General features: G+C 53.3%; 1 protein-coding gene across 1 annotated transcript in view; it reads right to left on the reverse strand.

Moving 5' to 3' along the window:
* The window catches only part of NPEPPS (aminopeptidase puromycin sensitive), a 42,421-nt gene that overhangs the window by 5,079 nt on the left and 25,256 nt on the right, over positions 1 to 12,086 (reverse strand). The window contains exons 10-17 of the mRNA XM_054398809.1: positions 9,716 to 9,880; positions 7,433 to 7,537; positions 7,257 to 7,317; positions 6,394 to 6,503; positions 5,584 to 5,647; positions 3,846 to 3,985; positions 2,638 to 2,772; positions 1,379 to 1,598 (exon numbers count right to left, since the gene is read on the reverse strand). Coding sequence (XP_054254784.1) covers positions 1,379 to 1,598; positions 2,638 to 2,772; positions 3,846 to 3,985; positions 5,584 to 5,647; positions 6,394 to 6,503; positions 7,257 to 7,317; positions 7,433 to 7,537; positions 9,716 to 9,880 — 1,000 coding nt within the window. The remainder of the gene's footprint in view (positions 1 to 1,378; positions 1,599 to 2,637; positions 2,773 to 3,845; positions 3,986 to 5,583; positions 5,648 to 6,393; positions 6,504 to 7,256; positions 7,318 to 7,432; positions 7,538 to 9,715; positions 9,881 to 12,086) is intronic.

Below are 12,086 nucleotides of genomic sequence, written 5' to 3' on the forward strand. Positions count from 1 at the left end.
ATGGCCCTCAGTGCCACACCTCCACAGCTTTAGTTTAGTCTCTCTAGGGATGGGGAACTCCACCACTGCTGTGGGCAGCCTGGGCCAGGCCTATGACAACCCTTCTGGGGTAGAAATTGTTCCTCATGCTCAGCTTAAACCTAAACCTGGAGCAACTTGAGGACATTTCCTCTCATCCTGTCACTTGGAGAAGAGCCCAACCTCCACCTGGCTCCAGCCTCCTCTCAGGGAGCTGTGGAGAGCAATGAGGTCTCCCCTCAGCCTCCTCTTCTCCAGCCTGAACACCCCCAGCTCCCTCAGCTGCTCCTCAGAAGCTCTCCAGACCCTTCACAGCTTTGTTGCCCTTCTCTGGACCTGCTCCAGCCCCTCAGTGTCCTTCTTGGAGTGAGGGGCCCAAAACTGAACCCAGGATTCAAGGTGTGGCCTCCCCACTCCATCTGAAGAACTGGGCCTTCTCCAGCTCTCCTTGGTGCCAACTTGAGCACAAGTTGAATTTTTTCACAAGCAGGAGGGTCAGAAGCTGATTCCAGGCCAAACACAAGAGGCAACCTGAGCCAAGGCAGAAATATGAATCATCTGCATCCACAGCAGGACTCACTAGGACAAGGAACCACCCAGCTTCATGGCTTTCCATCCTTGTAGGCCAAGGAGTTTCATAGAATGGGTTGGGTTGGAAGAGAGCTTCAAGGTCAGCCACTTCCAACCCCCTGCCATGGGCAGGGACACCTCCCACCAGCCCAGGTTGCTCAAGGCCTCATCCAGCCTGGCCTTGAGCATCCACAACCTCCCTGGGCAACCTGCCCCAGAGTCTCACCACCCTCACACACTGAAGAACTTCTTCCTGAGCTCCACTGTAACCCTGCTCTGCCTCAGCTTCAAAGCACTGTCCATCATCCTGTCCCTCCCAGCCCTTGTCCAAAGTCCCTCCCCAGCTCTCCTGAAGCCCACTTCAGGTTCTGGTAGGCTGCTCTAAGGTCTCCCTGGAGCCTTCTCTTCTCCAGGCTGAACAGCCCCAACTCTCTCAGCCTGTCCCTAGAGAACAGTTGGTTCCAGCCATCTAATTATCTTCATGGCCTCCTCTGGACCCTCTCCAGCAGCTCCATGTCCTCCTTCAGGCTCCTCTTTCACAGCATCACAGAATGTTAGGGGCTGGAAGGGACCTCTGGAGATCATCCAAGTGCAACCCCTCCTGCCAGAGCAGGATCACCCAGGGCAGGTCCCCCAGGAACACATCCAGGTGGGGTTGGAATGCCTGCAGAGAAGGAGACTCCACAACCTCTCTCTCTCCTTTCCCCCACACGCTGCTGCTGGCTGGCTTCAGACCTGAGTTTTCCCCACCACCACCTACTGGATTCCACAGCATGTTGAAGTTTCCTACCCTCTCCAGGTTTGGGGTCCCAGCCCAGTCTCTCCCCTATTGGTGAAAAGACATCTTTCACGAACACCTGGATCTCCTCATAGAAGTCTGTGTGGGACAAGAGGGTTGAGAGAATGCCCAGGTTACAGCTGAGGTCACTCCACACGGTGTAGTTGGGTTCATTCACAAAAGCTTCCATCACTTTCAGAACCTCCACAGTGCTGATGATTCCAGCTCGGGCCTGGGAGAGGAGAAGACACAGAGGAGTTTGGCTTCCAAACTGAGTGAATCAGAGGATCCCAGAAGCAGACAGAATCCCTGAGGCTGCAAGAGACCTCTGGGATCACCAAGTCCAGCCTGTGACCTAAACACCACCATGTGAATGGATGGCTCAGGGTGGAAGGGACCTCAGAACTCTTCTCCTTCAACCTCCCCACCATGGGCAGGGACACCTCTCAGCTAGCCCAGCTTGCTCATGGCCTCATCCAGCCTGGCCTTGAGCATCCACAACCTCCCTGGGCAGCCTGTGCCAGAGTCTCAGCCCCCTCCTACTGAAGAACTTCTTCCTCAGCTCCACTCTAACCCTGCTCTGCCTCAGCTCCAAACCATCCCCCCTGGTCCTGGCTCCAGACACCCTCAGGAAAAGTCTCTCTGCAGCCTTCCTGCAGGATCCCTTCAGGAGAAGGTGGAATTGATTTGAGGGTCTTAAAAATCTTTCCCCTGCTTTGAGGGGAAGCCACAGAATCACAGAATTGTCAGGGTTGGAAGGGACCTCGAGGATCATCCAGTTCCAACCCCCCTGCCATGGGCAAGGACACCTCACACCAGCTCAGGTCACTCAGAGCCACCTCCAGCCTGGCCTTAAAACCCTCCATGGATGAGGCTTCCACCACCTCCTTGCTTTTAACCACCAAGAATCCTCATCAGCCACCTCCTCCAGGTCTACCAAACCCAACTGAATCAAGCCCATGGAGCTGAAGGTGAAGCTATCCTGATCTGGAGGAGGAAAAGCAAGCTCCAAATCAATTCTGTACCAAATAGAGAACCCCCTCTAGAAGAGCCCCCAACAGAGAGCAGTGCACCAGGAGCTATGGACAAGCAGCTTCCATAGGATTTGAGTCTCCAAACACAAGCCAGAACTTGGCAGGATGATTCCCAGCTGGATTTGCAAGCAGTAAATCCCAAAGGCACTTTTGCTTCCAGGAGCTGAGGTGGAAGCTCTTCAAAAGCCTCCAATTTCTTTTCTCATGATGAACTACTAGAACCAAAAGGTTGCTTACCAGAGAGAAAAGATCATTCTGTAGGCCAAGCCTGTCCACAGGGGGTAGGGAGAGGTCTTTGATGGCTGGGATTAAGCTCTCCAGCATGTCAGGGCTGTACTGGGTACGGTAAAACCCAACTGTTCCAAGGTTGAGCTGAAAGAGGAGCAAAAGAGGACAAAAAAAAAAACAAACACAACAATCAAGGAGGAAATGTTTTGTCTTTTTTGTTTGTTTTGCACCACCAAGGTCCTTTGAAAGCATTGCAGCTCAGGAGCTGCACTCAGAGGGTCCCTCTCCAGAAGGAATACTTGCAAGGAAGGGGGGGGAAAAAAAGACTCTCAGAATGGAAAAGACCTCAAAGATCATCCAGTTCCAACCCCTCTGCCATGGGTAGGGACATCTCCTGCCAGCCCAGGTTGCTCAAGGCCTCATCCAACACTTGGAGCCTCCACAGCCTCCCTGGGCAACCTGTTCCAGTGTCTCCCCACCCTCACTGTGAGGAATTTCTTCCTAATGTCTTAATCTAAATCCATCTCAGAATCCTAGAATGGTCTGGGTTGGAAGGGACCTCCTCCAAAGGTCATCCAGGCCAACCCTCCTCCAGTCAGCAGAAGAATGACCAAAATTCCAACAGCTTTTGTTTAACCAACACAAAGTTTGCAGCCCAGATCAGCTCCTGAAGGCCCTAATTAGAGTCACAGAAGGGTTTGGGTTGGAAGGGACCTCCAAAGGTCATCCTGTCCAACCCCCTGCACTCAGCAGGGACATCCTCCACTGGAGCAGGTTGCTCAGAGCCCTGTCCAGCCTCACCTTGAATAGCTTCAGGGATGGAGCCTCAACCACCTCCCTGGGGAACCTGTTGCAGCCTCCTGGTGCAGAACTTGTTCCTCACATCCAATCTCCATCTGCTCTGCTCTCATTTCAAACCATTGCCCCTGGTCCTGTCCCTGCAGGCCTCTGGGAACCCTCTGCAGCCTTCTTGTAGCCTCCTCCAGCTACTGGAAGGCTGCTCTAAGGTGCAGAACTTGTTCCTCACATCCAATCTAAATCTCCTCTTCCAGCTGGAAGCCATCACCCCTCATCATCCTCTCCCTCCATGCCTTTGTCCCTTCTCCTGTAACCCTCTTCAAGTAGTGGAAGAGAAGAGGAAAATGAACTGCAGAGGAACATCTCAGTGCCAATCAAAGCCATTCCCAGCTGGAAGTTCTCCTCGGTGACAAACTCACCTTCACCCACTGGTCTGGTTTGATGTCTTTCAAGACCAAGGTGAGCTCTGGTTTGTCCATCAGGATCTGCATTTTGGCACAGGTAGGGTCATCACTTGTACAAATACTGATGGGCACCATCCACATGGGGAAGTCCTCCCCTAAAAACGAGAAACAAACAACAACACAAAAAAAAGAAACCCCAAACCCCAGAGTGTAGAGAGCCCTGAGAAACTCTGCCTGGTGGGCAAAGAAGAGGCAGCAGCAGTTTCAAGCCAAGGGTACTGAAATTTAAGACTAAAAAGATCCAAATCTAATGGGAAAATGGCATTTTAGGGTTAAAAGCCAAGGATCTCTGCATCACCTTTGAAGCCAAACATCTGAATTTTTATCAGCTTGGAAGAGGAGGGGAATCTGGCCCCAGGAGGAGGAGAGGAATCTGGCCCCAGGAGGAGAAGAATCTGGCCCCAGGAGGAGAAGAATCTGGCCCCAGGAGGAGGGGAATCATCTGGCCCCAGGAGGAAGGGAATCACCTGGCCCCAGGAGGAAGGGAATCATCTGGCCCCAAGAGGAAGGGAATCACCTGGCCCCAGGAGGAAGGGAATCATCTGGCCCAGGAGGAGGGGAATCATCTGGCCCCAGGAGGAGGGGAATCATCTGGCCCCAGGAGGAAGGGAATCACCTGGCCCCAGGAGGAAGGGAATCACCTGGCCCCAGGAGGAGGGGAATCACCTGGCCCCAGGAGGAAGGGAATCATCTGGCCCCAGGAGGAGGGGAATCACCTGGCCCCAGGAGGAAGGGAATCATCTGGCCCAGGAGGAGGGGAATCACCTGGCCCCAGGAGGAAGGGAATCATCTGGCCCCAGGAGGAGGGGAATCATCTGGCCCCAGGAGGAGGGGAATCATCTGGCCCCAGGAGGAAGGGAATCATCTGGCCCCAGGAGGAGGGGAATCATCTGGCCCCAGGAGGAGGGGAATCATCTGGCCCCAGGAGGAGGGGAATCACCTGGCCCCCGGAGGAGGGGAATCATCTGGCCCCAGGAGGAAGGGAATCATCTGGCCCCAGGAGGAGGGGAATCATCTGGCCCCAGGAGGAAGGGAATCATCTGGCCCCAGGAGGAGGGGAATCATCTGGCCCCAGGAGGAAGGGAATCACCTGGCCCCCGGAGGAGGGGAATCATCTGGCCCCAGGAGGAAGGGAATCATCTGGCCCTCAGCACAGAGCTGGCTTCCACAGGAGGTGTTTTTACCTCAGTGCTACCAGCAGCTTGCAGAGCAGCTCAGAGGGCAGCACCAGCCTTAAACTGGGCACAGAGTCATAGACTGGGCTGGGATGCAAGGGACCTCAGAGATCAGCCAGTTCCAAACCCCCTGCCATGGGCAGGGACACCTCCCACCAGCCCAAGCTGCTCAAGGCCTCATCCAGCCTGGCCCTGAACACCTCCAGGGAGGGAGCATCCACAACCTCCCTGGGCAACCTGTGCCAGTGCCTCAGCCCCCTCAGAAGACATCTGGGAAGGAAAACTCAGAAGACATCAGAAGAGAAGCTTCTGAGAATGCAAGCTGACCCCAAGACTGCAGAGGAATGTGCCAGAAGGACCTGGGAACCTCAGCTGGGAGAGCTCAGCCTGATTTTTCTAGAGCTTTGACACACACTTGAGCAGCTGAGTCCAAGCAGAGCACCTGCAGAGCAGCTGCTTCACCTCTCAAGAGGGCATGGAAAGCAACCACCACTCCCAGCCCTGCTCTCAGCACTCACCAGTATATGGTCCACTGGCACAGAACTTCTTCTGGACTAACTTCAACACTTTGTCATCTTCTTGCTGAGGAGAAAGAAAAAGAGAGAGAGAAAGAGAGAGAGAAAGAAAGGGATGATGAGAGGAGCTGATCTCAGCTGCTGGAGCTCACTCTGCACTTGTGCCAAGTCAGATATTCCCTGCCCCAACACAGAGAGAGCAAAGGAGCCCTGGCAGCAAACTGCAGGCAGAGCATGGAAGCAGCTTGGGGAAGAACTTCACATCACTCTGAATCTCTCCCCACCTCTCCCCATCACCCATCTTGGCTTCCTCAAGCCAGCTGCACCTTCAGACACAGATTTGGCACTACACAACACAACCTCCTGCACTGCCTCCTGATCAGAGAATGGCTCAGGGTGGAAGGGACCTCAGAGATCATCTCCAACCTCCTTCCACCAGCCCAGGTTGCTCAAGGCCTCATCCAGCCTGGCCCTCACCACCCCCAGGCAGGAGGCAGCCACAGTCTCCCTGGGCAGCCTGTGCCAGGCTCTCACCTCCCTCACACTCAACTTCCTCAGCTCCACTCTAACCCTGCTCTGCCTCAGCTCCAAACCATTCCCCCTGATCCTGGCTCCAGACCCCCTCAGCAAAAGTCTCTCTGCAGCCTTCCTGCAGGATCCCTTCAGATACTGGCAGGCAGCTATCAAAAGAGAATTCCTCAAATCATTGGATTTGGAGCCTAAAACACAATTAGAGGCAGAATTTTGGATGTGATGAGCTAAAAAAAACAAAACAAAACAAAACAAAAAAAACCCCACCCCAGCTGTTTTTACCTGTTCAGCTTCCACATAAATGAGTGGAAATCCCATCTGTTTGGTCCATGTGTTCATCACAGCAGCAATAGGTTTCCCACTGGCTTTTTCCAGGCTGTCCCAGAGATCCTCTGCAGAAGACAAAGCCTGGCTAAGGACTCCCCTGGAGCCTTGGCATGGCAAGACACTAGGAAGGACACTACATGGAAGAGGGTTGGGAAGCTGGAAGCATTGCTCCAGTTTGCCCTTTATGGTTTGGGTTGAGTTTGGATTAAATTGGAGCAGGTGATGGGCAAGGAAGAGTTCGAGCCACCCATGGGGGAGAAAGGGGAAGGAAAAAAAAAGAAAAAAAAAGGCTTTTTTTCCTACTAAAATACCACAAAAATCAATCCCCACTGTGATAAAAATGAGCAGGAAATAACCCAAATGGTTAAGAGAAGAATTTTTGCTCTAAGGTTTCCATGTATGATGCCCAAAGGGCTGAGCAAAGCCTCCAGGCTGTGAAGTCACTTCCAAATTTATGCCAAATCCACCACAAAAAAGTTAAAGAAAGTGCTGGGAGATTCACAGAATGATTTGGGTTGGAAGGGAGCTTCAAGATCAGCCAGTTCCAAGCCCCTGCCATGGGCAGGGACACCTCCCACCAGCCCAGGTTGCTCTGGGCCTCATCCAGCCTGGCCTTGAACACCTCCAAGGGACATCCACAGCCCTCCCTGGGCAACCTGTGTCTGCCCACCCTCCCTGGCAAGAATTTCTTCCTCATCTCCAGTCTCAATCTGCCCTCTTCAAGGCAGAGAAGGAGCTGGTTAAGAACCCAACACTTCAGCACTGAAGGCTTTGCCTCCAGGCAGCACTCTGAGGAGCAGGGAAGAGGCAGCTCTTACCTGTAGCAGCATTCTTCTGCTGGAACTTTGTCAGGTACAGATTCATTCCTTTCCTGAAGTCCTGGCAAGGTAAAATTCAACATCTCAACAAGGAGGGGGGTTGGTGATTCAATTTTTCATTGCACAAGGAGCTGGCAAGGCTCCCTCAGGCTGCCTTTCAGCCCAGCCTGCTTTACCTCATCCCCGATGTAGTCGTGCAGCATTCGGATGACAGAAGCTCCCTTGCTGTAGGAGATAGCATCAAAGATTTCATCTACTTCAGAGGGGTGCCCAACACTGACCTGTGGGCAACAGAAGGCAGAGAGAGAAGAACTGAAACCACCACAGAATCCAAGAATGGCTCAGGTTGGAAGGGACCTCAGGGATCATCTGCTCCAACCTCCCCTGTCACAGGCAGGGACACCTCCGAACTGGACTCAGCTGCTCAAGGCCTCATCCAGCCTGGCCCTGAGCACCCCCAGGCAGGAGGCAGCCACAGCCTCCCTGGGCAGCCTCTGCCAGAGTCTCATCACCCTCCTACTGAAGAACTTCTCTCCCAGCTCCTGCTCTGCCTCAGCTCCAAACCATTCCCCCTTGGCCCTGTCTCCAGACCCCCTCAGCAAAAGTCTCTCTGCAGCCCTCCTGTAGGACCCCTTCAGGTACTGGCAGGCAGCTCTGAGGTCCCCCTGGAGTCTTGTTTTGGTTGGAAAAGCTCTCTAAGATCATCCAGTCCAACCTAAGACCACCATGGCCACAGGTTTCTTGAACACCTCCAGGGATGGGGACTCCACCACCTCCCTGGGCAGCCTGTTCCAATCCCTGACCACTCTTGCAGCACAGGAATTGTTCTTCATGTCCAACCTAACCCTCCCTTGGCACAGCTCCAGGCCATTTCCTCTCGTTCTATCACCTGATCCCAGGGAGCAGAGACCAACCCCACCTCACTCCAACCTCCTTTCAGGGAGCTGCAGAGAGCCAGAAGGTTCCCCTCTGCCTCTTGTTCAGCTGGAAAAGCATTGAGCTGAGCTCCTGCACCTCAGGCTGGGTTAGGATTGCTTTGAAGGCTCAAGATTTGAACTGTGGGGCTGCTATTTAATCAAACTTAGAACCACAGACTGCTTTAGGCTGGAAGGGACCTGTCAAGACCATCCCGTTCCAAACCTCCTCCTTCAAACTCTTTAAGCCCAACACTCACCCAAAAGCCAAAACTCCAGGAGGAAGTTGCTGAATTCTGGGAGAGTGACCAAAACACACTCAGGAAATGTGCTCAGTGAGTAATCACTGGGAAAGGAATCCTTGCACAAAGCAATTTCCCAACGTTTTATCACATCAAGCATTCCTTGAGCCACCAAAAAACTTGGCCATGGTGAGCTCCAGGAATTCCAAGGGAGGTTGTTTTTTTTTTTTTTCCTCCCAGCACAGCTTCCAGTTCACTGCTGCTGCCTCCTCTTCGTCACTCAGCTACCGTCCTGCTTCCAAAGCAGAAAGAAGCTCAGCAAGAGCTCACTTCAAGAGTGTCTGCAGCACACTTCCAGTTTGAGCACAAGACAGAAACACCTCTGGGGGCCTCAGACAGGAGCCAGGATGAGCCCAGCCAAGCGTGGTGCCTCTGGTTGCTGCTGTTGAGCACTGCTGGAAGTCAGAGCTGTGCTCAAGGGTCAGAAAACCACCACTGGGGTCAGAAACTGAAGCACAATGAGTTTTGGTCCCAGCTTTGCCCTTCCAAAGAGCAGAGCAGAAAAGCTCCAGAAGGAGCCTTCCTCAGACCCTCATCAAAAGCTCACTTCTGAGAGAGAATCACAGAACCATTTGGGCAGGGGAAGACCTTTAGGATCATCCACTCCAACCATTCTCTGACTCTACCAAGGCTGGGGCTAAACCATGGCTCTCAGCAACCACATCTCTGCCTCTGAAACACCTCCAGGGACCTCCAACCACCTCCCTGGGCAGCCTGTTCCAGGCTTTGAGAACCCTTTCAGTGAAGAGGTTTCTTCTAATGTCCAATCTGAACCTGCCCTGGGGCAACCTGAGGCCATTTCCTCTTGTCCTGTCTCATGTTCCTTGGGAGAAGAGCCCAAGCCCCACCTGGCTCCAGCCTCCTCTCAGGGAGCTGCAGAGGGCAATGAGGTCTCCCTCAGCCTCCTCTTCCCCAGGCTGAACACCCCCAGCTCCCTCAGCTGCTGTTCCCCAGCCCTGCTCTCCAGACCCTTCCCCAACTTCCTTGCCCTTCTCTGAACCTGCTCCAACTCCTCAATGCCCTTCTTGGAGTGAGGCCAAACCTAATTTGGAAGTTGAGGGCAACCTTTAATTCAAGCAGAGGGAAAAAAAAAAAAAATCTCCCAACCTCTAAACCCAGCTTTAGGTTTTCCCTTCCATCTCTGAGTGACTGCAAAGTTCTCTTTGGTCTTGATAAGGGCTAAAAAATTAAACCAAAAGGCCTAAGAGAGGGTGAGGCAAATGAGAGCCAAGCCAGGACCTACCTCGATGGGGTGGCTGTTGTCTAAGGCATCAAGCTCCTGAGCTCTTGTGTAGTCAGCAGACACAAACTGAGTCCAGATGTCATACTCTGGGAAGCAGTGATCCACACACAGGTACTCAATCCAGGAGGCAAATCCTTCATTCAGCCACAGGTGTGTCCACCACTCCTGACAGGGTGAAACAACAGAGCAATGACCAACATTCCAACAGCTCTCGTTCAACCAGCTCAAACTCTGCAGCCCAGATCAGCTGCCCTGATGAGAGTCACAGAAGGGTTTGGGTTGGAAGGGACCTCCAAAAGGCATCCAAGTCCTACCCTCCTGCACTCAGCAGGGACATCCTCCACTAGAGCAGGTTGCTCAGAGCCCTGTCCAGCCTCACCTTGAATATCTCCAGGGATGGAGGCTCAGCTCTCTCCCTGGGCAACCTGTTGCAGCCTCCTGGTGCAGAACTTGTTCCTCACATCCAATCTCCATCTGCTCTGCTCTCATTTCAAACCATTGCCTCTGCTCCTGTCCCTGCAGGCCTCTGGGAACCCTCTGCAGCCTTCTTGTAGCCCCTTCAGGTGCTGGAAGATTTGCTCTAAGGTCTCCCTGGAGCCTTCTCTTCTCCAGGCTGAACACCCCCAGCTCCCTCAGCCTGTCCCCACAGCAGAGGTGCTCCAGCCCTCTGATCATCTTTGTGGCCTCCTCTGGACCTGCTCCATCAGCTCCACATCCTCCATGAGTACAATTCAGAGAAAGAGGCAACACTTGTGAGCAGAAATTCCTCACTCTAAGGAAACCCTCAGCCCAAGAAGAGCAACCAGCACTCACTGTCTGCTCCTTAAGGTCTAGAAACTCTGCATGGAAGGAGAACCCCATCAGGTACAGGTGGAATTCCTGGAGACTAGGCTAGAGCTAAAGGAGAGCCAGGAATGTTACCTGGATTAGGGAAAGGTCCCTGAGATGCAAAGCTGGAGTTCAGTGAAGCAGGAGGGCTGGGGGCACCAGGACAGTGTCCTTTCCAGAGGGACCACAAGACTGATGAGGTTTGGGTTTTTCAGCTCAAGAACATGCACCAGGACAATGTCCTCCCCAAGCTGACCACAAGACTGATGAGGTTTGGGTTTTTCAGCTCAAGATCCTTGCTTCAGGGGATTTGGGTTTGGTTTTTTAGCTCAAGAACATGCACCAGGACAATGTCCTCCCCAAGCTGACCACAAGACTTGATGGGGTTTGGGTTTGGGGTTTTTTTTCCAGCTCAAAAAGGTGCTTCCAGAAAGCAGAAAACATAGAGGCTGAAGAAGTCTTCTAAGACTATGAGAAGCTGAACTCCAGGCAGGAGTTAAGAGCTGGTTCTCAGCAGCCAAAGGGTTTTGGGGCTTTGGGTTTTTTTCAAGATTAGGAGGTCACATTGCCATTAAAATTCCTCCTTTGAGTATTTCAGCTGAAGCAGGAGAGGTGAGGAAACCAGCTACAGATGCTGAGGAAGAACCACCCTGCTCCAGAACTGCTCCTACCCAGCCTTATTTCCATCTCCATGTGGTGGTTACCCTCAGCAGCCCCTGGCTCTCATCATCCCAAGCCCTTAAGGAGAAGAAACTGAGCAGGATGTGGAACCAGCCCAGTCAGCTGTTGCTCAAAGAACTGCTGGGAATGAAACATTCACACCCCCCCCAGAAGGAGGAGGGAATTTCAATCCAAGAAAACCAGTCCTGAAACTCCACACTGGAACAGGTTGCCCAGGGAGGTTGTGGAGGATCCAAGCCTGGGAGTGTTGAAAGCCAGGTTGGATGGGAGCTTGAGCAACCTGGGCTGGTGGGAGGTGTCCCTGCCCATGGCAGGGGGGTTGGAACTGGATGATCTTGAAGCTCCATTCCAGCCCAACCCAGTCCATGATTCCATGAGCCCAACCTCTCTGCCAGAGCAAAATCACCCAGGAACACATCCTGATGGGTCTTGAAAGTCTCCAGAGAAGACTCCACAACCTCTCTGGGAAGCCTGCTCCAGGGCTGCACCAACCTTACAGCAAAGAAATTTTCCCTCATGTTGAGGTGGAACCTCCTCAGTTCCAGTTTGTGTCCAAAGTGAACCACAAACAGTTTGTGCCCAGCATGAGGACCCAGAGCTGCCAGAGTGAGGCCAGAGGAGGCCACAAAGATGAGCAAGGGTTGGAGTAGCTCTGCTGTGAGCACAGCCTGAGGGAGCTGGGGGTGTGCAGCCTGGAGAAGGGAAGGCTCCAGGGGGACCTCAGAGCTGCCTGGCAGTGCCTGAAGGGATCCTGCAGGAAGGCTGCAGAGAGACTTCCTGAGGGTGTCTGGAGACAGGCCCAGGGGGAATGGTTTGGAGCTGAGGCAGAGCAGGGTTAGAGAGGAGCTGAGGGAAAAGTTCT

This window comes from Indicator indicator, unplaced genomic scaffold, assembly GCF_027791375.1.
Source record: "Indicator indicator isolate 239-I01 unplaced genomic scaffold, UM_Iind_1.1 iindUn_scaffold_121, whole genome shotgun sequence".
Classification (NCBI taxonomy): domain Eukaryota; kingdom Metazoa; phylum Chordata; class Aves; order Piciformes; family Indicatoridae; genus Indicator; species Indicator indicator.